Consider the following 20,980-nt stretch of genomic DNA (forward strand, 5'->3'; position numbering starts at 1 on the left):
ATACGAACCAGTAAGTTTTAAAACCAACCATTATTAGAATTACCTTTGAACTTTAAACCACCGCCTATCAACTTAAGTCCAATTTTTGGAGATTTGTGTTTTGATTAAAGATCCAATTGTTCTATGTTCAATTTGATCTTAGGGATATGTTGACCCATTCATTTTGATTAATTGACATCCACTAAATATGTTCAAAATTATGATATTCATGATAGTTTCAACATGCTATTTGCCTTTTTATACCCGCTACCCATAGGGTAGAAGGGTAATGTAACTTTGTGCCGACAGGAAATGTATGTAACAGGTAAAAGGAGGCATCTCCGACCCTATAAAGTATAAATATTCTTGATCAGCGTCAACAGCCGAGACGATATAGCCATGTCCGTCTGTGTGTCTGTGTGTCTGTCCGTATGAAACACTGGATCTCAAAGACTATAAGAGATAGAGCAATAATTTTTTTTGGACAACATTTGTTATGTTTGCAAGTTTGCAAATCAAGTTTGTTTCAAATTTTTGCCACGCCCACTTCCGCCCCCGCAAATCAAAAAAATCGAATAACAAACGTAATTTTAAAGCTAGAGTTGCGAATTTTGGTATATAGTATATAATACTAACTACATAACTATAGTTGTTATGATTCCTGAAAATTTGGTTGCGATCAGATAAAAATTGTCGAAGTTATAAAAGAAATACATACTTTTGTATGGGCAAAAACGCCTACTTATAAGGGTCTTAGTTACTTTGGCTGACAATCTGGTATATTGAGCTGTCTATGGTATATTTTGAATGCGGTACTTTATCGATATACCACATATACCATTCGGTATATTTTTAGTATTTTTGCAGTATATTTGGTATATTTTGAGAATAATACCGCAAAATATATTGCTTTTATTCAAAATGGGTAGCGGGTATCTCACAGTCGAGTACACTCGACTGTAGCTTTCTTACTTGTTTTTCATTTATTTTATTTGCTAACATTTAATGTGATTTAATAAGTTAAATTAAATTAAAGTAATATAAAACTACATAATACTAACGTACTTTATCTGTATTCGGTTTTCTCAAATAAGCGATTCACCATCGATGTAAATTAATGAATAATTTTTTTAGCCCTTATTAAAGAGCCTCATCAAGTAATAGTGCGTAGCTGTTACTTTGGCAATGTGAACAACAAAAAGGGCTGCGAGGTGTCCCCATTGTCAGTCGAACTGTTGGCCTGTGATGTGTGCACCGAGGATGGCTGCAATGGATCGGGCTCCTTGGCTCCCATTGCTGGTGCAATAATCCTTTTCTTCGGTGTATTGCATTTATGTATTTAAAAGTTTGTCTCAGTAAAATGTACACTTTCATCAAATATAAATGAGTTGAAAGAATCCTTAAAATCATGATTTATTCTTTTTGTACTTATTAAAACAGCTAAAGTACCAAATTTAAAAGTAACTTCTAAATTTGAATAATAAATTTACAAAGTTCATGTTTCGTTTAAACTGAACTACAAATATTTGGAACATATTCTCAAGACTTCTTTTTGTTTTAGCTTTAAATGTTACACCTTAAGCATAAGCTTTATAATCATTGGAGGTCCCACTCATGCTACCAACAAAAAACAACACATCAATACCACACACACGCACACACACATTCAAACTCATGCACGTTTATAAAAGTAAGCATAAAGTGTGAAAGCTTTGTGCCGGCGTCTGTCATATTCTTCCACATGTGCTATAGATTCTATCTAGAATATAAGATAAAATCGAAACTCATATTTATTTGTTGGACTCCAAATTTGAATTACAGAAACATCTGATCAACTGATCAAATATACTTTCATTAAGATACGATAATTAATATCAATTCCCATATGAAAACATCGGTATCATCGTAAGAAATGAATGCGAAAGTGAATACGGCAAAAAGTGTTCGTACCAAAATAATGTTCAAAGTGGTTTTGATAAGTCAAATATTATATTTATGTATTCATGTGCGTTTTTGTGCCAAACGCCAGATTCTAATCTCAGCTAAGAGAATCGAAAACAAAAACAAAACAACAAGCATAACGCACTCAACAAGGATGAAGAATAATGTCGAGCTTTTGAGTTTGCCTTTGAGTGCGAGTTTGAGTATGAGTGTGAATACGAGTGCGATATGTATGAATGAACAAGCAAGCTGATTGAAACTCTTAAGCCATCAGATCGCTGGCAGTCGCTCGTTCGTGTAGATCGACAACGTTCCGTGAATATTTTTTTCATTTTTGTGTTCTCGAATATGTTGTCCAGTATCAGAAAGCTGTTGTGTCTAACCATTTTGGCAGTCTTGGTCAGATCGGGTATGAGAGATATCGGAAAGTGCATTTAACATTTCACTGAATATTTGAATTTCGTTTATAGGCTATGCCATCCGTTGCTATAACTGCCACAAGATATTAAGTTCCAAGGGCGGCCAGAATCTTAAGGAAAGTGAATTGATTGACTGCAGTAGCGTTGTACCTAATCTTCGCTCCAGTCAAGACTTCCAAGTTCCCAATGCCACAGGCTGTATGAAGCTAAGTCTGGAAACTCGTAAGTGAGAAGAACCTATCTCAATTAAATCATCCTTGATCTCAAATAAATTATTATTATTAAATGAACAAATATTTGAATTGGAGTTGGATTTTTTGAGATTCGTGCTTTGATTATAGAGTCAATTATCTATTTGTTGTATTAGAGTAAATGATTTCAAATGACTGATTCGTTATAATTGTTACATAGAATTATCCAGTAACTATAAAACAATATTTTTTTGTGTGATTTAATTAATGAAATTAAAATAAATTAATATGCAACTCCGCAATTCTATTGTTCTACTTAATGTTAATTTTATCCATACATAGTAGCCCATTTATGATGTAGAACAGAGTTTAGTCTGGAAAGCAAACATCGCGGGCTGTTTAAAAATAACAGGTGCTGAAAAGCATATGTTAGCATCTGTTCGAAATTGTATAAAAATTTGCAAAGAAATGACCACACTCTGTTTTAGGTTTTTTTGAAGCGCCCATGCATCAGGTAATTGTACGTAGCTGTTACTTTGGCCATGTGACTAACAAGAAGGACTGCACGGCGGACTTAAATCTTCTAGAGGCCAAGGTGTTGGCCTGCGAAGTCTGCACCGAAGATGGCTGCAATGGTTCCGGCTAGTTGGATCCCATTGCTGGTTCTATAATCCTGTTCTTCGGTGAGACCCGTTTGTTGGGTTAAGAGTTTAAATAAAGTTTTTCTCGTCTTCTTCTCTCCTCATTATTCATATATTAAAGAAATCATTTCTATATACATACATGAATATGTTTTAATTTAAAATCTTTATTTATACTATTTAAAAGGAAATACTCTTTTCTACACTTTTGTCTTTATACCCGCTACCCATTGGGTAGAAGGGTATTATAGCTAAGTGCCCGTTGGAAATGTATGTAAGAGGAGGCATCTTGACCCTATGAAGTTTATATATTCTTGATCAGCGTCAACAGCCGAGACGATCTAGCCAAATAACGATTTGTTCATGGGGCTACAAATATCTGTATGTATCAAATCAAGCACATCCTCTGCTCGATTTTATGAACACTTCGGAAACTGTTTGCACAGGTAATACAGGCATGATCTTTTATTTTCCATAAACTGGTCTTCAATCCGTGTTCCATATTGATCCTTATTATTTTCTGCAGACTATTTAAGATCAGGTATCCAAACCTTTGTGCCAATTTATCAGGTATAAGTTGTTAGCATTAGCAGCATAGCACTTTTCTATATTTGTTTCTAGCATGAACAAATTCTGCTGCTTCTTTCCAATACAAAATTACATTGCAGTTCTTTAACATAACATACAAAACATTAAGCAGATCGACTTGGCCAAATTTCGTGAACAAACGTACTTTTCCACGACCATTTGCTTCAATTTAGTTGTCAGTTGCAAAACAGATGTGCTCTTTACATTCTGATAAATCAATAAACTGACTTTTTTCGCTACATATGTATGTACACATGTAAATGTGCCCTAGCTCCGCTATTCAAGCTCATGTTTCATCTTCACACAGAAGACAGAAACTTCTCTCTTTTTCTCTTCGGTTCTAGTTGTTCTTTTCTGTATTCATTTGTGATCTACAATTTACTGCGAAGTGGCCTTGACAATCGCATCATGTCCAGCAGCCCAACTTCTTCCCGCTTTGCTTGTTTGCTCGATCACACTTTATTGATTCTTTTTGCGCGTTAGAATTTGTCTAATTCTTTCACGCATGCTTTCCGAAGACTTTGTGTTCTCCTTCTTCTGAACAGTTCTCTGCTTTACGCCTCTCTGCTTCTTCGAAAAGTTGAACTTTTAATGCCCTAAACGTTGGCAGATTGTCAAGATTCAGATTCAGTTATACTGATTAGACAAAAACTATATTTATATATTGGGAGCTGCAAGCTTTCGCATTTTTCGGATATCAAATTACAACTAAAGTACAAAATCGGACTTACATATGCTGCAAGCCAGCTAAATTGGGATAAAGGCTCTTAACGTTTATACAAACGGATGATGAAATCAAAGATTGAAGTGTAAAATGTGTAAAAAGTTTTCATGTTTACAATTGCTTTTTAATATGTCATCATTCGCTCTTGAGTTCACATTAAGACTTAAGACTTGCGCATTGTGATATAGGCTTTAAATAAATTAATTAATAATAATTAATGAATTGGAAATATAGTCAAGCGAGTAATCAAAATTGTTTATATTTCTAATAAGATTGGTTCGGTGAGCTGGGTGCTAACTTGCATAAAAACTCATCGGGTAATGTAACCTTGATCTCATTTAGTTTTTCGACTACATCAAAAAGTTTCCAAGATGCTCGATCATGCTATCTCCGTCTTTCGTTTTTGTCGCTAATAATCTTTCGCAATATATTCCAAACTGCCTCTGATGTTTGACAATGCTTCACATTGTTGATCTTCGTATCATTATCATTTTCTCTATCTAAACTCATATTTATTTGTTGGGTTTAAAATTTGTATTACAGAAACAAGACTTTGAATAATTCCTTCACTAATAAATTAAATAATCTCAACTGATCAAATGTGCTTTCATTGAAGATATGATATTTAATATCAATCACCCAAAAGAATGTTCAAAGTGGTTTTGATAAGTCAAATATTTATGTATTCATGTGCGTTTCAGTGCCAAGCGCCAGATTCTAATCTCAGGCAAGCGAATTCCAAACAATAGCAAAACAACAAGCAGAACACACTCAACAAGGATGAACAATAATGTCGAGCTTTTGAGTATGCCTTTGAGTGCGAGTTTGAGTATGAGTGTGAATACGAGTGCGATATGTATGAATGAACAAGCAAGCTGATTGAAACTCTTAAGCCATCAGATCGCCGGCAGTCGCTCGTTCGTGTAGATCGACAACGTTCCGTGAATATTTTTCTCAGTCACTAAATTTGCATATTCGAAAATGGTGTTCGGTGTAAGGAATCTGTTGTGTGTAACCATTCTAGCAGTCTTGGCCAGCACGGGTATGAAAGATCTCGAAAAGTGCATTCAACATTTCACTGAATATCTGAATATATTTCATTTATAGGCTATGCTATCCATTGCTATAACTGTGCCTCGGTATTAGATCCTAAGTGCGGCTGAAGTTCGAAGCTGAAGCGAGCAATTTGTTTGACTATTTATTAATATTTAACAGTTTGCAATGCCACAGGCTGCATGACGAAGGTTCTGGAATATTGTAAGCTTTAAATACCCGTTTTAATAGCACTATCCGTGATCTCATAAATTAGCTAAATTTAATTTCATAGCAGTCGTAAATGTGCGAGGGAGTTGGTAATTAACCAACAAATATTTTAATTATATTTTAACTATGTCTAGCCGCTTAGCAACTTGAGTTGGGTTATCAGACATTTTTGTTACGATTTAAGAGATAATTGTTTTATGCGCAAATATATATTTACTATAAAGTTAAAATGACGAGACTTTGTCTTATCTCAAATTAGCGATTCGCGAACGATGAAATATAATTAACAGCTTTATTTTGTTTCACTTCGCAGCACCCGGTCATCAACAAATTCTACGTAGCTGTTACTTTGGCGATGTGAACAACAATGAAGGATGCCAACCGGATAAAGATCTGCCCCCTCTCAAGGAGTTGGCTTGCGATATCTGCACCAAGGATAACTGCAATGGTTCCGGCTAGTTGGATCCCATTGATGGTTCAATAATCCTGTTCTTTGGTATGACCCATTTATTGGGTTAAGCGTTTCTTTAAAGTTTCTCACATATTCTTCTCTTCTCAAATATTCATAAATTAAAGAAATCTTTTCTATATATATTATTGCGTCTTAATTTGAAATGTGTAACAGGCATAAGGAGGCAACTCTGACCCTATAAAGTATATATATTCTTAATCAGCGTCAACAGCCGAGACGATCTAGCCATGTCCGTCTGTCCTTATGAACACCTAGATCTAAGAGACTACAAAAGATACAGCTATAATTTGGCCATACCATTTGACAAATTTTTGTGGCATTTCTGTGGTATATTATTTTGGTACATTTTGAGAATAATAACACAATATTTTGCTTTTGATCAAAATGAGTAGCGGGTATCTCACAGTCGAGCACAATCGACTGTTTCTTATTTACTTTGATAAAATTTGTTTAGTTTTTTTTTTTAAATTTGTATTGAAATGCGATAACACAAAATCTATAATCCTTTGGGATTTCCAAACAAATTTAATTCGATAAGCAATAAATTTTTAAATGAACTTGTTATTTATTTACATGAGAAATACGCCACTTAAGGCCAAGCGCCCTTAAACCTTACGCAAAAGTGATAAAATATAAAAACCCAACATAAAATATGGATGCGGCAAAAGGTGTCAGACACACACACACAAAATTTGTGTCTCTAGCACACTTAATAAGGTATCTCTATATGTATGTGAAGTATGGCACTACTGCACTATAGGAAATTTGACCACTTTCTCTGGCCAAAATTAATATCTCAAGAACGGAGCAAGATAATTCAAATCGGTTTTTTGCATTAGGTTAAGACAACCATTATCTATTAAAATAATAAAAAAATGGGTGTGGCACCGCCCCCTTTTTTTTAATTTAAGCAATTTTGCGAAAATGTTTAAAATATTATTTTAATATACAAGAAATGTTTCTATAATAATTATTTTATATATTTTGTAACATTAGTGGGCGTGGCACGCCGTAATTTAATAAAAATTACAAAAAAAAAAAATTTCATGCAATTTGTTGTTTGATATTTTTCATTGTTTTTTGTGGTAAAATCGCTTTTTTCCTACTTATATCACATACTACATATAAAAGTTAACAAAAAAAATCAATTTTGTTTTTTTTTCTCGACATTAATTTTCATTTAACCTAAAACTCTAAATTTTTGCAGTTAGATTACCTTCTAAAAATTAAAATTTAAGGGGTTTGTGGTTATTTGTGATCTTTTTAATTACTCTCATTTGAACAAGAATGAAATACTCTACAACATAGAAAACATTTCATCGAATCCCTCGGGTGCCCTCACTTTACACAGCTTTCGAAAAATGAAACTCCATCAAAAATATCCATTTTTTAGGTTACTAACAATTTTAATCTATTCAGGGGACAACACGAATTTTTTACTCATTTGACAAGCACAAACACATAATACAAACTACTGTGGATAGAACTCATTTCAAAAATTTTAGCAATGTGCTTTAATTTTTCGCTATTAACAATTGGAAAATTGCAAGAAAAATGCAATATGCAAAAACACGTAAACTGCCATTCACACAGCTGTTTTTATCAGCTGATATTTCTTGAGTGGCGCCATCTATCGAAAATTCTGGTATGCAACATTGATGAAGGATCTATTGTGAACACATTGCACCTAAAATTAGTTCAATCTGCCAACTTTCAAAAAATAACTTTTGGCCAGAGAAAGTGGTCAAATTTCCTATAGTGTACTGGTTGCTGGCAACGAGTGGCAACGCGAGCTTAGTGAAAGGATACGGCAGCACTGATCATGAAAGCGAGATCGACGAGAAGTTAGTTGGTGTGTCTGCGTTGATAGGAACAGTTGTCCTCAAATCGTGTTGAACATTATTCTGTTTAATTTATCATTACTTCATTACTTTTATATTTTCTATCAATAAATTACTCTACTTTGTTACATTTGGGGGCTCAACCGTCTGAAGTTCGGTATTGTAAAACAGAATTAATTGTGTTGAAACGGCGTTGAAAACCAAATCGAGTGTACATAACATATTGTCGAGTCGCGATGAATGTGTGTGTACATGTGTGTGCATGTGAACAATGAAAAAAACAGCTGCAATAGAAAAGGCTAAAGTTGAAAGAGGACAGAAATATACGCTGCGAAGCAGAGAGACAGTGAAGACAGAAGTGAAAATCAAATCGGTAGAACTTACGAGAAATAGCGCAACAAACAGAGTGAAGAAAGAAGAAGAAAAAAAAGAATTATTGGAAGTTGCAAGCAATAGCTCAAAGGAAAAAAGTGAAATTGAACTGGCAAAAATGGAGAAGATAATTGAACAAAATCAAGTGAATTTGCAACAAATAATTCAATTATTAAACTTAAAAATTCAAGCCGATGAGATAGACCGGCAAGAGCCAAAAGTGTCGGTAGAAGGGTTTTCTAAAGTTGTGCCAGATTTTGATGGAGAGTCAGTGCCAGTGGAATATTGGTTTAATAATTTCGAGCTAAACGCAGACGCATACGGGTTAAACGAGAAGCAAAAATACGTAAATGCGCGATCGAAAATGACAAAAACGGCTCAGTTGTTTCTTGAATCTGAATTTGTATGTAATTACGGTGAACTAAAAAGCAAGCTGTTAAAGGAGTTCAAAAGAGAATATGAAAGTGCAGAAATACATACAAAACTCAATGAGAGAAAGAAACAAGATGTTGAAAGTTTCCAGGAATATGTGCTGCAGATGAGAAAAATTGCTGCATTGGGTAACGTTGAAACAAAGTCAATTATTCGCTACATAGTAAATGGCTTAAATATTGGAAAAGAGTTTAAATATAGTATGTACGGCTGCAAAACTTTTGAGGAACTAAAAGAAAAATACTGCGACTATGAGTGTGTAAAAGATGTTGAAAACCAAAAAGACGATAATAGAGAAAGAAAGCGTAACCAGAACAGCGACAACTCTAAAAACCAATCTCGTTGCTTTAATTGTGGTTCAGTCGATCATATGCGTAAAGACTGTGTAGCTAAAACGAAGTGCTTCAAGTGTCAAGAAGATGGACATATTTCGTTAAATTGTCCTAACGCTATAAAAGCCGTTCACGTTGTTAAAGCAGATAAGCGACTAAAAATTATAAAACTAAACAACGTTGAGGTATCATGCCTGGTTGATACAGGAGCCGATGTGTCCGTTATGAAGTACTCAGTGTATAAACGCTTGCCTGCAGTGGAGCTCAATAAATGTACATCTGTTCTGCGTGGTATGGGAAAAGTCAGTACAATTCCATGGGGCGAATTCGAAGGAGTCGTAACAGTGGACGATGTTCAGTCGCTTCAAAAGTTCATTGTGGTACCAGACAACAAGATTGAATTTGATGCACTGGTTGGATATGATTTTGTGTCAAAGTTTCATTTTGCCCTGAATGAAAATGGATTCAACTTTTCGTCGTCGTCAGCTCAGGAGGATCACGCTGACCTTAATCAGATGAGTATTTATAATATCGTTGAAACAAAAGTTGATAAAAATGCTCCCCCGCAGTACAAACCGAGCATTGAGTCGCTGAAGCAGCGGAGCAGCGTACGTAGCGATGCGAGCAGCAAGGAACGCTTGCAGCTGGAGCGTGAGCTGCAGGAGGCGCGTCAACAGCTTCAAACGAGTATTGCGACCATGAGCGAAGCACAAAGGCGTGAGCAAAAGTTGCAGAAAGACCTAGCCAAGTTGCAACTGGAACAGCAGCAACAGAGCAGCGACAACAAGGTGGCCATGAAGGAGCTGCAAGAGCGACTAGAGATCACAAACACCGAGCTGCAGCTCAAGGAGCAGTTGGCACGAGAAGATGAACAAAAGATCGCCGACTTGAAGACGCTAGTCGAGACCATTCGGGTGGCCAATGCCAATTTATCGGCCAAAAATGCGGAGCTTTCGACAGTGCTGGAAGTGTTGCAGGCAGAGAAGAACGAAATGATGCAAAGCTTTGAGTTGTTCGAGATGGAGGCGGACATGAATGCCGGAAGACTTGTTGAGAAGCTGCACGGCATGAAGCAGGAGCTGGAGCAATCGCACAGCGCACTTAAGTTGCAGAAGAGCAGCAACAAGCAGTTGCAGGAGCAACTGCAGGAGGTGCAACAAACCGATCAGAATTTGCAAGGCACCGCTGTCGAGGTAGCTGAGCAACTGCGTCAGCTGAATCAGTCGATTGGTGAATTGCAGAAAACTGTGCATCAAATGCAGTACGACGAAAAGCGAAAACAGGTGTATGACTATAAAGAAGGTGACTTAGTTGCTGTGAAGCGAACACAATTCCTTGCTGGGAGGAAATTGCACAATAATTACCTTGGTCCATATGAGGTAATAGAAGTGAAACGCAATGGGTGTTTTGAAGTCAGAAAAGCTGCACAGATCGAGGGGCCCAATATTACTATCACAAGTTCTGACAATATGAAGCTGTGGCAGTACGTCGGGTACAACGATGATTGTTTGTCGTCTGGGACAGACGATGCTTATCAGGATGGCCGAATGTGAAGTATGGCACTACTGGTTGCTGGCAACGAGTGGCAACGCGAGCTTAGTGAAAGGATACGGCAGCACTGATCATGAAAGCGAGATCGACGAGAAGTTAGTTGGTGTGTCTGCGTTGATAGGAACAGTTGTCCTCAAATCGTGTTGAACATTATTCTGTTTAATTTATCATTACTTCATTACTTTTATATTTTCTATCAATAAATTACTCTACTTTGTTACATGTATGATATCTTCTACTTTCACTTCATATTTGTAATAAATGTACACATTCCCCAAATATTCGTAGGTCAAATAAATACTTTCTATATTATTGTGTCTTATTTTAAAATTGATGTATACTATTTACAAGTAAATACGCATAAAAGCAGCTAAGGTGCCAAATTGAAAAAATTTATAAATTCAAAAATAAATCTACAAGATCTTAAGTCTCTGAACTACAAATATTTTTAAATAATTCTCAAGACACTTTTTGTTTTTTAAAGCGTTAAATGTTAGTCTTTTAGCATAATATTGATAACAAAGGCATATTTATTTGTTTAGTTAGAGTATATAAGTTCAAGTAATTTCTAGTAATAGTAAATTGTAAATAGTAACATTGCAAATAAAAACGAAATGTAAGGTTGTAAATCATCATAATCATAATTAGACTACGGATGACTGAATATTCGGATTATATATATAATATCACATACATACATGCATCAATAATTAATTTCAATTTTTTAGTTATTAAAAATATCACAATGTGGTTTTGACAAAATCACATATGGGCCTTAGTGTGCGTAACGCAAGATCTATAAATTCTGGAATGCGTGTGCAATATATATAGATTAACAAGCGGGGTGATAAAAGCTCGGAAGCCATCAAGATCGCTAGCAGTCGCTTGTTCGTATAGATCGACAACGTTTCGTGAATTTTTGTTTGAGTCGAAGCATTCCCGTTTTTTTTATTCGAAAATGGTGTCCTTTGTAAGGAATCTTTTGGGTCTGACCATTCTGGCAGTCTTGACTAGCACGGGTATGAGAGGTATCGGAAAGTGCATTCAACATTTCACTGAATATTTGAATTTCGTTTATAGGCTATGCCATCCATTGCTATAACTTTATTACGTACTACAATAGCAATATCGATAAGATCGTTTTTACAAACAAGCCTACCGAATTAATAGATTGCAGTAGCATTGCCACAGGATGCATAAAGCAGACTATAGGAACCAGTAAGTTTTAAAACCAACCATTATTAGAATTACCTTCGAACTTTAAACCACCGCCTATCAACTTAAGTCGAATTTTTTGAGATTTGTGTTTTGATTAAAGATCCAATTGTTCTATGTTCAATTTGATCTTAAGGATAATTTGACCCATTCATTTTGATTAATTGACATCCACTAAATATGTTGAAAATTGTGATATTTATAATAGTTTCAACATGCTATTTGCCTTTTTTTTCATTTATTTTATTTGCTAACATTTAAAGTGATTTAATTAGTTAAATTAAATTAAAGTAATATAAAACTACATAATACTAACGTACTTTATCTGTATTCGGTTTTCTCAAATAAGCTATTCACTATCGATGTAAATTAATGAATAATATTTTTATCCTCTATTAAAGAGACTCATCAAATAATAGTGCGTAGCTGTTACTTTGGCAAGGTGAACAAGAAAAAGGGCTGCGAGGGGCCCCCTACGTCAGCCGACCAGTTGGCCTGCGAAGTCTGCACCGAAGATGGCTGCAATGGTTCCGGTTAGTTGGATCCCATTGATGGTTCAATAATCCTGTTCTTTGGGTTAAGAGTTTCAATAAAGTTTCTCACATCTTCTTCTCTTCTCAAATATTCATAAATTAAAGAAATCTTTTCTATATATTTATTTTATTTCGTCTTAATTTAAAATGTGTAACAGGCATAAGGAGGCATCTCTGACCCTATAAAGTATATATATTCTTGATCAGCGTCAACAGACGAGACGATCTAGCCATGTCCGTCTGTCTTTCTATCCGTCTGTCCGTATGAACAACTATTCGAATAACAAGCGTAATTTTAAAGCTAGAAAAGCTAGAAATTTTTGGTATATACAATAATAACTAAAGTAGTTGTAATTCCTGAAAATTTCGGTGCGATCAGATAAAAATTGTCGATGGTATTAAAGAAATACTTTTGTATGGGCAAAAACGCATACTGACTAGGAGTCTTAGTTGCTTTGGCTGACAATCTGGTAGATTGAGCAGTCTATGGTATATTTTAAATGTGGTACCATATCAATATACCCAACATACGATTTTCATATTTTTTAGTTTTTCGTGGTATATTATTTCGGTACATTTTGAGAATAATAACGCAATAGCTTTGATTCAAAATGGGTAGCGGATATCTCACAGTCGAGCACACTCGACTGTTGCTTTCTTACTTGTTTTGAATAAAATTTGTTTTTTTTTCTATTGAAATGCGATAACACTAAATATAGAATCCTTTGGGATTCCCACACAAATTTAATTTGATTAGCAATAAATTTATGAACTTGTTATTTATTTGTATGAGGAATACGCCACACACAAAATGTGTGTGTGTGGGCGTGTGTGTATCTCTAACCCACTTAAAAAGGTATGTATCTTTTACTTTCGCTTCATTTTTGTAATAAATGTGCACATTCCCCAAATATTCATAGGCCAAAAAAATACTTTCTTGATTTAGAAATTAAATAATAAACTTACAAAATTGTAGTCTCTTTCAAACTGAACTACTAATATTTTCAAAATATTTGCAAGAATTTTTTTGTTTTTTAAAGCGTTTAATGTTTGTATTTAATCATTGATAATATAGCAAAAGCTGTCTTTGTCTGTGAAGTCATAATTAAAGCTTCCGCTTTTCTAAATCCAAACAACACGACATTAAGACGCACACACAATTTGTTAGGCTGCTTGTTGAAGCAAAACCAAAAAATTATTACAGCCGTAAAGTATGCAATTTTTGTCAACTGCATACTTTATTTCATTTTATTGAATGATTTGTAAATATACATATGTAGTTGTCATATTTAATTTACACTATTTAGCTATGCGAGATTCAGAAAATTGTACTACATATTTTATCGGGCTTGCTATAAGTGGGAGGTATCTTTGTCCGTGGTTGGTTTGCGAAAGCTTGAAAAAGCGCCATCTATTGGTCAAACACGGTACTGGCAAATTAAAAAGCTTGGATTGCACTGTAAAAGCTGATCGCTTTAAGACAGGCATAAAATGAATAAGCGATTACCTCTTTGAGTAGGAATAAATGTCACAAAGATTTCCGGAAATGTTTTTTTTTTTTTTTGCTTTCAATTGGGATGTTGGCAGGTTATGTGGTTAACCTTTAGTAAAGTTATATGTGATAAAAAAAAGGATAAAGAAAGTTAAAAACTCAGTGAACGGGTTACTCACTGATAGTTTGGATGCAAAGATAGACCAACATTATCTCCATTATGCCCATTTGTTAAAGTGCACCTAGCCTTGTCCACTAAAGCTGTCTGTTCACCACAGGAGAACCACATTGATTTTGTAAAGTGCCGTTTTCTATCTTAAGGTAAATATTTGTTATAAGTATTTTTAGTTATTTATTTTGTCAACAGATTATGAACCTCGTTAAGAATCTAGCAAAATGCCTAATAAATTATCTAATTAATTGCATAGTAAATACCTAGGAAAAGATTTACTATAATGCACTATTTAGTTCAATGCAATAATTAGTTCAAGTACACGTTGTAAATTATTAAACGTACAAACGTATTAAACGTATAAACGTTATTCAAATGTTAAAAGTCCCCACATTAAAATACCTATATAACGGCCAACAACAAAAGCTCGTTGTCACAGCTTTGTCTTCACTTGCAGGCCATAGCAATCAGCTTTTACGCATGCGCATACGCTTTATTAATTTTATTCCCCACAGCTGAACCACATCGACAGTCGCTAACACAAGGAAAAATATAAGATAGGTATAAGATACGTATGTAAGTATATTTCTTTCTTACTAATGTATATTATATGAGCTTCAAGAGCTTCACTCTTGCTTGTGGTCCTTCTGACCATAGATACAAGCGCAGAGAAGCGACATTGAAAATCTGTTAGAAATCATATGAAAAAAAACAACGTTTTGGATTATCAATGTATTTATACTGATGTAAAAGGAAATACTCATTAAAGCAGCTAAAATGACAAATTCAACAAGTAAGAAAGTTACAGTAGAGTGTGCTCGACTGTGAGATACCCGCAACCTATTTTTAATAAAGCAAAATATTGCGGTATTATTTTCAAAGTATACCGAAAATACTAAAAAAATACTAAAAATATACCAAATGGTATGTTTATATCGATATAGTACACCATTCAAAATATACCATAGACGGCACAATGGACCAGATTGTCGGCCAAAGCAACTAAGACCCCTAGTAAGTAGGCGTTTTGCCCATACAAAAGTATTTCTTTAATAACTTCTACAATTTTTATCTGATAGCAACCAACTTTTCAGGAATCATAACTACTATAGTAATTATTGAATATACCAGCAGCTCTAGCTTTAAAATTACGCTTGTTATTCGATTTGTTTGATTTTCGGGGGCAGAAGTGGGCGTGGCAAAAATTTGAAACAAACTTGATCTGCGTGCAAACATACCAAATGCTGTCGAAAAAAAAATTTAGCTCTATCTCTTATAGTTTCTGAGATCCAGTGTTTCATAAAGACAGACGGACAGACACACAGACGGACAGACGGACATGGCTAGATCGTCTCGGCTGTTGACACTGATCAAGAATATATATACTTTATAGGGTCGGAGATGCCTTCTTCTACCTGTTAAATATGTACATTTCCTGCCGGCACAAAGTTATAATACCCTTCTACCCTATGGGTGGCGGGTATAAAAAGCACAGGATTGACATACCAAAAAGGACGAATGTCCTGTAAGCAATAAAGTTACAAGGACTTTTTTGTTCAGAGAAAATAGCTTATATCTCGGCCATATCCTGTCCGATCCTTCCCGGACTAATGCCAATCGAAGTTTCTTGGCAAGGACTATTATCCTGCCAAATTGCATTCCAATCGTCCTTGCGGTTCTCTAGATATCCTGGAATTTGTGATTTCGGCCGGTTTTCTTCGGCCCCAGACTGAAAAATTACAAGTGTTGGATCCTTAGATGACCCATACTTTTTTGATGCCGATCGATAGAGTTCGTCCTTGTGATCCTGGCAATACACGTCCATTGAAAATGTGCAAGGATATGACCGAGATATAGCTTGTTTTCGAAAAAGGACATTCATTTTTTAGCCATAGCTCTGCCAAATCCTTAAGGATCTAGCAAGGATGCACACTTTTGTAATCACAACAAACAGGACTATCGATTGGCATTCAAAGATTTTAAGGATAATACCAAAAAATGCACTTGAAATTTTTTCAAGGGGTAGGTGTAGAAAAATTGGCAAAATTTCAGAAAATCCGCCGTATCTCGGCCATTTGAAGGACGATCCGGATGTCCTTTGGCTGAAGGATAGCTCTTTTAAATACAAACCGATTGACATACCAAAAAGGACGAATGTCCTGTAAGCAACAAAGTTACAAGGACTTTTTTGTTCAGAGAAAATAGCTTATATCTCGGCCATATCCGGTCCGATCCTTCCCGGACTAATGTCAATCGAAGTTTCTTGGCAAGGACTATCATCCTGCCAAATTGCATCCAAATCGTCCTTGCGGTTCTCTAGATATCCTGGAATTTGTGATTTCGGCCGGTTTTCTTCGGCTCCAGACTGAAAAATTACAAGTGTTGGATCCTTAGATGACCCCATACTTTTTTGATGCCGATCGATAGAGTTCGTCCTTGCGATCCTGGCATTACACGTCCATTGAAAATGTGCAAGGATATGACCGAGATATAGCTTGTTTTCGAAGGATATGACCGAGATATAGCTTGTTTTCGAAAAAAGCCATTCGTTTTTTAGCCATAGCTCTGCCAAATCCTTAAGGATCTAGCAAGGATGCACTTTTTTGTAATCACAACAAACAGGACTATCGATTGGCATTCAAGGATTTGAAGGATAATACCAAAAAATGCACTTAAAATTTTTTCAAGGGGTAGAAAAATTGGCAAAATTTCAGAAAATCCGCCGTATCTCGGCCATTTGAAGGACGATCCGGATGTCCTTTGGCTGAAGGATAGCTCTTTTAAATACAAACCGATTGACATACCAAAAAGGACGAATGTCCTGTAAGCAACAAAGTTACAAGGACTTTTTTGTTCAGAGAAAATAGCTTATATCTCGGCCATATCCGGTCCGATCCTTCCCGGACTAATGTCAATCGACTATCAAGGACTATCATCCTGCCAAATTGCATCCAAATCGTCCTTGCGGTTCTCTAGATATCCTGGAATTTGTGATTTCGGCCGGTTTTCTTCGGCTCCAGACTGAAAAATTACAAGTGTTGGATCCTTAGATGACCCCATACTTTTTTGATGCCGATCGATAGAGTTCGTCCTTGCGATCCTGGCATTACACGTCCATTGAAAATGTGCAAGGATATGACCGAGATATAGCTTGTTTTCGAAGGATATGACCGAGATATAGCTTGTTTTCGAAAAAAGCCATTCGTTTTTTAGCCATAGCTCTGCCAAATCCTTAAGGATCTAGCAAGGATGCACTTTTTTGTAATCACAACAAACAGGACTATCGATTGGCATTCAAGGATTTGAAGGATAATACCAAAAAATGCACTTGAAATTTTTTCAAGGGGTAGGTGTAGAAAAATTGGCAAAATTTCAGAAAATCCACCGTATCTCGGCCATTTGAAGGACGATCCGGATGTCCTTTGGCAGAAGGATAGCTCTTTTAAATACAAATCGATTGACATACCAAAAAGGACGAATGTCCTGTAAGCAACAAAGTTACACGGACTTTTTTGTTCAGAGAAAATAGCTTATATCTCGGCCATATCCTGTCCGATCCTTCCCGGACTAATGCCAATCGAAGTTTCTTGGCATGGACTATTATCCTGCCAAATTGCATCCGAATCGTCCAATCGATTGGCATTCAAGGATTTGAAGGATAATACCAAACAAGTAAGAAAGATACAGTCGAGCGCTACCCATAGTATCGGGTATAAAAATGATTATTATATTTTAATAATAAACTTTCAATTTGTACTACAAATATTTTCAAATTAACATTTTTTTTGTTTTTTTTTTTAAAGCCTTAAACATAAGCTTTATAATCATTGAAAGAAAAATTTGTGAGCTCCCGCTCACTCTACTACCAACACGCAACATGACAATAACACACATACCCAAACACTGCATGTTTATCGAGTTTGTTGTGTTCTTTACTAACTTTGTCGCTATTATTAAAAGTTGTTAGCTGCCGGCGTGTGCAATCTGCACCCATATGTATGTGTTTTAAATTCTATATAGAATACAAGTCAAAATCTAAACTCATATTTATATGTTTTATATATATTTTTTTAATTTTTATAAATAAAACAATGCTTTAAATATTTTCAAGATTAATTAATTAAATTATTATCTCAATTACCTAAATTATTTATCATACATTGTTATTATTGTGTGTTATCCAAAAGTCTATTTACTTAACCGCATCGCCTCGTATAAAATAACTATATCAACTGATGAAATATGCTTTCATCAAAGATACGATATTGAATATCATTGTCCCATAAAAAAGCACAAAAACAAACTAAAACTAGTTTTTATTATACATTTTTAAAGTGATTTAACTCGAATACCAATGAGAGTTTACATCATATGACATACATCAATGTGCAATATTAACGTTTTCTTTTGTATACAAGAAACAATAATCAACTGTGTAAGGTATTACGTTTTTGCTTTTATAATTTTGGATCGGTTTCATCGGAAGAAATGAAAACGTAAGTGAGTAAAGCAAAAAGTATCTGACATCACCCAATATAATGTTCAAAGTGGTTTTGATAAATCACATATTTATGTATTCATGGGTGCTTGTGTGTCAAACAGAAGATTCTAAACTCAGGAAAGCGAATTTAAAACAAAAACAAAACACCAAGCGGGTCACACTCAAAACCTGAAGAACAATAATGACGAGCCCATGAATATGCCTTTGAGTGACGTTTTGAGTGATAATGTGAGTGTAAATATGAGTGTGAATACGAGTGCGATACGTGTCGATGAACAAGCAAGCTGATTGAAACTCTTAAGCCATCAGATCGCTGGCAGTCGCTCGTTCGTGTAGATCGACAACGTTCCGTGAATATTTTTCTCAGTCACTAAATTTGTATATTCGAAAATGGTGTTCAGTGTAAGGAATCTGTTGGGTCTAACCATTCTGGCAGTATTGGCCAGCACGGGTATGAAAGATCTCGGAAAGTGCATTCAACATTTCACTGAATATCTAAATTTCGTTTATAGGCTACGCTATCCATTGCTATAACTGTGACTCGCTATTCAACTCTAAGTGTGGACAGAAGTTCGAAGCTGAAGCGGGCAATTTGTTTGACTGCAGTCGCGTTACTCCTCCTCGTCATCTCTCCCAATATTTCCAAGTTCGCAATGCCACAGGCTGCATGAAGAAGGTTCTGGAAGGTTGTAAGTTTTAAATACACATCTTAATTGCACGATCCGTGATCTCATAAATTAGCTTAATTCAATTTCATAGCAGTCGTAAATGTGCGTGGGAGTTGGTAATTAACCAACAAATATTTTAATTATATTTTAACAAAGTCTAGCTGCTTAGCAACTTGAGTTGGATTTTTAGATATTTTTGGTTGCGATTTAAGAGACAATTGTTTTATGCGCAAATATGTATTTACTATATATAGTTAAACCCATTCATTTTGTCAAGTTGACATCAACGGAATACGATTATGTTAATAATTGTTCATGCAAGTTTCAACTTGCCACTTGCCTTTTTATTTTGCATTTTAAGGCAATTATCTCATTTGTGTTGTTAGAATGAATTATTTCAAATGACTGATGCGAGACAATTGTTAAATGGATTTATTCATATGTATATATGAAATCGCTATAAAACTTAATTTTACTTTCCCGTATTTAATGGGTTTTATTTCTGATTGTGACAGGAACTCACAGAATTTTGTATTTATGTTTGAAACGAACGTGACTGAAATTATGTTTTTATTTTGAACTTCGCAGTAGTTCACATAGTTCGTAGCACTCATAATTTTCACACAATTTTTAATTAGTGTCATTCAATACATGTTTAATTTATGAGTGTAACGACCGCTCCCATCCATTTTAAGCACCCAGTAATTGTGTCTAATTGGGTTAACAATTGAAAATAATATGCTTTAGAGTTGTAAGATGAGTTAGGCGGGGGATGACTCAGTATCAATTAAGCAGCTGTCAGTTTGTAATCCACAAATAAGTCACGGCTATTTTTATTGTTATTACTTTTTACTTTATGGCTGGGGTATTGCTAACCTACGTGGGACTAAGCCGTAATTAAAATAATATAAAACTGCGCAGTACTAAATCTTATGTGGGAACTGTTCTACTGAGTTCATTTACATATTATACCTACATATACGTATGTATATACATATTGTATATGATGTAAAACGAGGGTTAACCTTGAAAACAAACATCACTCACTGTTTAAAAATAACAGGCGCTGAGGTAGCATCTGTTAGCATCTGTTAGAAAATGCGCTAAGGAATGACGACACTTTGTCTTATCTCAAATTAGCGATTCGCGAACGATGAAAGTTAATTAACAGCATTATTTTGTTTCACTTTACAGTGCCCGGTCATCAACAAATTATACGTAGTTGTTACTATGGCGATGTGAACAACAAGCAAGGATGCCAACCGGATACAAATCTGCCTTTGGTCAAGGAGTTGGCTTGTGATATCTGCACCAAGGATAATTGTAATGGTTCCGGCTCCTTGGCTCCCATTGCCGGTGCAATAATCCTGTTCTTCGGTGTGGCCCGTTTGTTGGCTTAATAGTGAGATTTTCGCTTCTTCTTCTTCTTTGTAATAAAACCACGTAGACACTCCTCAAGTATTCTTCGATTGAAGAAATTATTTTTAAAATATTGGATCTTAAAATCATAATGTATACTATTTAAAGAGAACTACTCATTAAAGCAGCTGAAGTACCAAATTGAAAAAGAATTAATTTTAAAGTGGGAACGCAAAAAAAAACAAGTAAAAAAAACTACGGTAGAGCGTGATCGACTGTGAGATACCCGCTACT

General features: G+C 35.2%; 1 protein-coding gene across 3 annotated transcripts; it reads left to right on the plus strand.

Annotated features, from left to right (window-relative positions):
• The first annotated feature begins 5,387 nt into the window (after positions 1-5,387).
• On the plus strand, positions 5,388-20,898 carry LOC117565086 (uncharacterized). 3 transcript variants are annotated; one of them, XM_034244037.2, is made up of 3 exons: positions 5,388-5,525; positions 19,172-19,348; positions 20,522-20,898. In XM_034244037.2, the coding sequence occupies exons 1-3, from the start codon at positions 5,465-5,467 to the stop codon at positions 20,725-20,727; spliced, it is 444 nt and encodes a 147-aa protein (XP_034099928.1). In that variant the 5' UTR covers positions 5,388-5,464; the 3' UTR covers positions 20,728-20,898. The 3 variants fall into 3 exon arrangements, with proteins under 3 accessions (XP_034099928.1, XP_034099927.1, XP_034099929.1); XM_034244036.2 differs by lacking the exon at positions 5,388-5,525 and adding an exon at positions 18,963-19,110; XM_034244038.2 differs by lacking the exon at positions 5,388-5,525 and adding an exon at positions 18,963-19,110 and having other exon boundaries at positions 19,172-19,345.
• The last annotated feature ends 82 nt before the right edge of the window (positions 20,899-20,980 follow it).

This window comes from Drosophila albomicans, chromosome 2L (assembly GCF_009650485.2).
Source record: "Drosophila albomicans strain 15112-1751.03 chromosome 2L, ASM965048v2, whole genome shotgun sequence".
In the NCBI taxonomy this organism is placed as follows: domain Eukaryota; kingdom Metazoa; phylum Arthropoda; class Insecta; order Diptera; family Drosophilidae; genus Drosophila; species Drosophila albomicans.